This window comes from Bison bison, unplaced genomic scaffold, assembly GCF_000754665.1.
Source record: "Bison bison bison isolate TAMUID 2011002044 unplaced genomic scaffold, Bison_UMD1.0 scf7180017864285, whole genome shotgun sequence".
NCBI lineage: Eukaryota > Metazoa > Chordata > Mammalia > Artiodactyla > Bovidae > Bison > Bison bison.
Window position 1 is genome coordinate 1,174,500 of NW_011494857.1, and position 6,307 is coordinate 1,180,806.

General features: G+C 50.1%; 1 protein-coding gene across 3 annotated transcripts in view; it reads left to right on the forward strand.

Annotated features, from left to right (window-relative positions):
• CCDC155 (coiled-coil domain containing 155) overlaps positions 1-6,307 on the forward strand; it is a 24,800-nt gene that overhangs the window by 12,210 nt on the left and 6,283 nt on the right. The window contains exons 11-16 of one of the 3 annotated variants that reach the window (XM_010849607.1): positions 3,004-3,081; positions 3,348-3,404; positions 3,875-3,934; positions 4,603-4,667; positions 4,831-4,918; positions 5,192-5,314. In XM_010849607.1, coding sequence (XP_010847909.1) covers positions 3,004-3,081; positions 3,348-3,404; positions 3,875-3,934; positions 4,603-4,667; positions 4,831-4,918; positions 5,192-5,314 — 471 coding nt within the window. The remainder of the gene's footprint in view (positions 1-3,003; positions 3,082-3,347; positions 3,405-3,874; positions 3,935-4,602; positions 4,668-4,830; positions 4,919-5,191; positions 5,315-6,307) is intronic. The other 2 variants (XM_010849606.1, XM_010849605.1) reach the window with 2 other exon arrangements.

The window sequence follows — 6,307 nt, forward strand, 5'->3', positions numbered from 1 at the left end:
ATTTTATCAGGTCCCATTTTTGGCTGGTGTGAGCTGCCCTCTGTTGGCCCCCTTATTTTCCCAGATAACTGCCCTCCCTCTCCCTTGAGGACTCAGCCTCAGCACAACCTCCTTGAAAAGCTCCCAGAGGGTTTTTGCAAGGAGGCTGTGGGCTCCCACAGGGTCCAGGTCCTAGGCCTCCTCAGAGTCTACCTCAGGCATTATTATCATATGCTTCTGTGTCAGTCTCCACCTCCAGTGATGAGCAACTTGAGATGAGGGGTGAAGCTGGTTCCGCATTCTCACCCAAGCTCCAGAGGAGAGTGAGAGCTAAAAGTGCAGGATTTGGAATCAGACTTGAATTTGACCTTATTCTCCATGTGAACTTGGTCAAGTTTCTTAGCCCCTACACTCCTTAATTTCTTCTGTAGAACTGGGGATGGTGACAGTGTAAACATGAATAGTTGGGACAGCCAGACTTTACATTCTTCTGATGCAGATGTGCCATAGTTGTGGGCATTGTTACATTGTGCCATTGTTGCTCAACCATGTTGAACATCGTTGTTCAATTGCTGAGTCATGCCTGGCTCTTTGTGACCACAGTACTGCATCACACCAGGCTCCTCTGTCCTCCGCTATTTCCCAGACTTCGTTCAGATTCACATGCATTGAGTCGGTGATGCTATCCAACCATCTTGTCCTCTGCTCCTGCTTCTCATTTTGCCTTCAATCTTTCCAAGCATCGGGGTTTTTTCTAGTGAGTGGGCTCTTTGCATCAAGTGGCCAAATTATTGGAAGTTCAGCTTCAGCACCATTCCTTCCAATTAACATTCAGGGTTGATTTCCTTCAGAATTGACTGTTTTGGTCTCCTTGCAGTCTAAGGGATTCTCGAGATCTCCAGCACTGCAACTCAAAAGCATCGATTCTTCAACACTCAGCCTTCTTTATGGTCCAGCTCTCACATCCATATATGACTACTAGAAAAACCATAGCTTTGACTGACACAGATAGGAGAGTAGCGCCCAAGAAATCTTCCTGCCAAAATATTGAACAAAAATCTGAACAAGGCCCTGGATCTATCCATCAGTTTATAGGGAATAATGAGGCAGGAGGAACATGGAGACGGTCCTGCACAGGAAACAAGAAGACAGTAAAGCAATTCTACAGGGAAAATAACCTGGTTTCTTCCACAAATGAAGGGCCTGGAGAAGTGCCCGGATTGGGAAGGTGGGGGAATCACTGCCGGGTGAAATGAGACATTTCAACCAAAAGCCATGGTGGACCTTGTCTGGATCCTCATTCAAACAAACTAAATGTGAAAAAAACATTTGTGAGACAACCAAAACCAAAAAAGAGCACTAGGTGTGCGATGATACAAAGGAATTATTCTTAACTTTGTTGAGAGTGATCCTTGCGTTGTGGTCTTACTAAAGGAAAAGTCTTCAAGTAGCAAATAGAAATGCTGGAGTAGTTACAGGTGAAATAATAAGCCTGGGGTTTGCTTTAAAATAATCTGGTTAAACAAAGCAAACTCTTGGCGCATAGAGAAGAAACAAACAGGGAAAATGTATCTAATTACTGAAATTGGGTGACAGATAATGGGAGTTCATAATTTTTTTTTGGCAGAGTCGAGCAGCTTGTGGCATCTTAGTTCCCTAACCAGGGATTGAACCCCAGGCCTTTGCAGTGAAAGTACAGTCTTAACCACTGGACCACTGGGGAATTTCTGGGTTCACCACTCCATTAGTTTTACTTTTGTGGGTTAAAAATTCATAATACAAAGTTTTAGAAATGTCTTTTTAATATAACACCAAATTTTGGTATATGCTAGGCATTGTTCTAAATGTGTTTGTGTTCATTAACATATATTAAACGTGTATTTGCATGAATTCCCATGTATATAACCTGGGCAAAGTTGCTCAGTCTTTCTGTGAGCCAGTTATTTTTGTCTTCATTTTATCTATTTTGGCCACACCTCACAGTTTGCAGGATCTCAGTTTCTGTACCAGGGACTGAACCCAGGCCACCGTAGTGGAAGCGCCAAATCCTAACCACTAGACCACCAGGGAACTCCCATCTTTATCCTTAAAAGAGGGCACAGAAGTAAGTTAGCACTGGCAAGGTGCTCCGTAAATGTTAGCAGTAATTATTAGTTCATTTAATCCTCACATGCATCCCATCATAGCTCCATTTTTGCAGCTGTTTTTATTTTTTCATCTGCAAATCAGAGCTGAGATCCTATAGGATTGTTGGAGGGATTAAATGGGCTGAAACATTAGGAAGAGCTAAGCACAGGGAATCGGAGAAGGCAATGGCACCCCACTCCAGTACTCTTGCCTGGAAAATCCCATGGACAGAGGAGCCTGGTGGGCTGCAGTCCATGGGGTGGGTAGGAGTCGGACACGACTGAGCGACTTCCCTTTCACTTTTCACTTTCATGCGTTGGAGAAGGAAATGGCAACCCACTCCAGTGTTCTTGCCTGGAGAATCCCAGGGACGGGGAAGCCTGGTTGGCTGCCGTCTATGGGGTCGCACAGAGTCAGACACGACTGAAGCGACTTAGCAGCAGCAGCAGCAGAGCACAGGGAATAGGGGGATGGATAGAGGAAGAGATAGTTAGGGAGTTTGGGATGGACATGTACACACTGCTGTATTTAAAATGGATAACCAACAAGGATCTACTATATAGCACATGGGACTCTGCTCAATGTTATGTGGCAGCCTGAATGGGAGTGGAGTTTGGGAGAGAATGGATGCATGTATATGGCTGTTCACCTTCACTGTTCACCTGAAACTGTCCCAACATTGTTAATCGGCTATACCCTGATAAAAATAAAAAGTGAAAAAAAAGTCTTAGGAAGGCTGCCATTGAAGGATAATTAAAGCCGCATCTAAAAGGCTCAGAAAAAAGAAAGAGTGCCAAGCATGAGGCCTGATGCACATCAGGTGCTCAGCACATGTCTTCTCTGAATATTAACATGGCCATTTGCTGAAGTGATCGTGACCAGGGTCCCTTCTTCCAGAATGGGAAGCTCCTGGCCGAGCGGGATGGAGTGAAGAGGAGGAGTGAGGAGCTGGCCTCGGAGAAGGACATCTTGAAGGTGCCACCCCTCCCTAGTGCCTTGACGATTTCCTACCTCCCCAAGGCCCGTTTTTACCCTCACCAGTTTCAGCCCCTGTGGTCTGGTGAGATCAGGGACTTGACTCAAGCCCTGAGGTCCCCAGGGCCAGTGGGCAGCTCACTGAAGTCCCCCTCGGTGTAGCTGATGTCCAGAGACATGAAGGGAGGTTGAGGAGAGGAGCTCCAGAGAGCGGGATAGGCCAGGGAGGGCAGGCCAGACAGATGGACGGGCTCCTTCCTTGGCAGCGGCAGCTCTATGAATGTGAACACCTCATTTGCCAGCGAGACGCCATCCTCTCCGAGGTGAGTGGGCTGGAGGGAAATGTGCCTTTGATGTGTCTCCTGCCTCAAGTCTACAAAGGAAAGTCCTCCTTGGCTCTGGGGCTTCCCAGGTGGCACTAGTGGTAAAGATCCCGCCTGCCAGTATAGGAAACATAAGAGACACGGGTTCAATCCCTGGGTTGAGAAGATCCTGTAGAGGAGACCATGGCAACCCACTCCAGTATTCTTGCCTGGAGAATCCCGTGGACAGAGGAGCCTGACGGGGTACGGTCCACGTGACTGAAGTGACTTAGCCATGCACGCATACTAGACTCTAATGCTTGGAAACTCAGCCCAGAGAGGTCAGAGGGTTTCCAGGGAAGCTGATGCTCTCTTCAGGTCTCGCTCTGCCCCCAATCCCATCCCATCCATCCGAACCCCCTTCCCCCGGACCTGACCTCAGGGTCTTTGGTGGGTTGAGCCCAGCCTCAGTCAGCTTTGGGCTTTCCCAGCACACTCGCCACGCGGAGAGCCTGACCAAGACCTTGGAGGAGTACAGAGCCACAACCCAGGTAACCCCCTGGCCCGGCCACAGGCCGCGCTTCTCTCTTGCCATCTCTGGGGTGTCCTGCCTCCTGTGTCTGATGATCTTTTTCTGAGTCTCCACCTCTTGTTTCTACCATCACTGCTGTTTGACTGTGTGCGTCTCTCTCCCTCTCCCCTCTCTCTGCATGTTCACTTTTCCTCTGTCCTTTCTCTCTCTCTCTGTATCTCCATCTCCCATTCTCTGTGGGTGATTTCTCACAGCATCTCCCCTGCCCCTGTTTCTACACCTCTGCCTGGCTGGTTTCAGTCTCTGCCTCTCTCTGGGTCAGTTCCTCCGTCTCCTGGGGTGACTCCTCTCTCTGTCCCTTATCTTCAGAGTCTCTTGCACCCCATCTGTGTGTGATAGGGGTGTAGACACCCCTTTCTGTGTCTCTCGTTTTCCCGTGTGTTTCCATCCCTGCTCTCCTTTTCTTAGTTTTCCTGACTGATAGGTTAGATTCCGGGTTCCTGTTGCTCTTTACCTCTCTTTGGCTTCCTAAGTTTCTGCTACTGTTTCTTCCCCTTCTCTCCTTGTCTGTATGTGTATGGAGGATCCCAAAGAAGTCAAAGGAGTGGACCTGGCCTTGGAAGAGGAGCCCAGTCGTGGGGCTGGGGAAAAGGCAGAGCCAGGGATCCTTTACTCCTTCCTTTGCAGGAACTGAGGCTGGAAATCTCCCACTTGGAGGAGCAGCTGAGTCAGACCCAGGAGGGGCTGGATGAGTGAGTAGAACGACGGGGGAGGAGGAAGCAGGAGGGGAGCCCAAGGACAGGGAGCCCCCACCGTGGCCTCCAGCCCCAAGGTGGGCAGGGCAGTAGCCTCATAGGCTGGCTGACAGGTGGTTGGGCATGGAGGCAGCCTTCCCTCTCCTGACTGTGTGGCCAGGCTATCCGAAGGGGCCCAGGTGAGGAGAGTGGACTGCACCAACCTGCTGCCGCCGTCGCTGGGTGTGGAGCTCCAGGCCATTCAGCAGGTGGGCCTGACACCCCCAGAACACCCTAAGCCACCACCAGCGGCAACTCTGACCCTGCCCTGACTCTCAGCCCACCCCGTTTCTCCCAGGACCACCTTGGTTCTTAACCTCATCCCTACCCCAGTCCTTGGTCGGGGCACCAAACCCTTCCCGGTGCTGCCTCGCTGACCCCCAGCCACCCTCATATCACTCCCCCCGCCCCTATCCTCGTGCCTCAGCCCATCTCCATGCCACCCCTGACCTCTGCCTTCACTGGCCTCTCCCCGGCCTCAGAAACAAGAGGAGAGAGCCGTCGATCTCTCCAGCCCGCTGTGTGGAGTGTGGCCGTGGGAGGAGGTGGTCAGCGAGATGGATGGGGAGGAGGGGCTTCCTCCTGAAACCCCTCCTGGGGGGCAGGTGAGCACGGGAGTGCCCTGAGACCGCCAGGTCCAGGGGCTGGGAGCAGGGCCCAGGACGCTTTCACTGTTCCCCATCCCATAGGCAGGTGTCGACTGAGGGCCTGATGGGTGCTGGCCTCAGAGCCCCTGGCCAGACAGGACACCACCCCTGCCCTCCAGGGACTGGCCTGCTGATGTGGAAGTGAGCCAACCAAACATGCAAATTTCATGGGGGTGGTGGTGGTTTCAAAAACACTGTCTCGGAATCACCTTATTTAAAATGTTACAAGGTGGGAAGGGAGGAAGTGAACTGTTCTTCCTGATACCATGTAGGTACTTTAAGCATTTACCTTTTGAATACAAGTCACTTTTAAGAAAAAACTTAACAAGCCCACTCTGTAATCCAGAATCCAACAATAGCCATCATTTTATGACTTCTGTATTTACCTGAACAATATTTCAGACCTCATTTGAAACAATGAAGACAGCTCATCTTCAGTGTTCACAGTTGAAAAGTGAGATTTGTAATCTGTTAGTTACAGGAGGATTTTTTTTTTAAGAAAATATTGCTAAAAGTTCTGTAAACAATGCTTTATTGTCTTGAAAATCATACTGCTTCCTAGCTGCTCACCACCCTTGAAAGAGAAAGTTTCTCTGTTCACTTTTTCCCTGAGCTGAGAGAATCTTCTGTTGGATTCCTCGCTGCCCTCTCCCACTGTCTCTGAGGGCTGTAGGCGCCCTCATCCCTCACCCTGTTATTCTTGGGAAACTGAGGCTCAGAGAGAGATCACACAGCTTGTGGGGGCCACAGCTGCATCCCTCAGGGGAAGCATACATTTTAAAAATTATATTTAATTTTGGCTGTGCTGGGCTTCATTGCCGCGAGGGCTTTTCTCTAGTTGAGGCCAGCGGGGGCTGCTCCCTAGTTGCTGTGCGTGGGCTTCCATTGCAGTGGCCTCTTGTCGTGGAGCATGGGCTCCAAAGCAAGAAGGCTCTGGAGCACAGGCTTAGT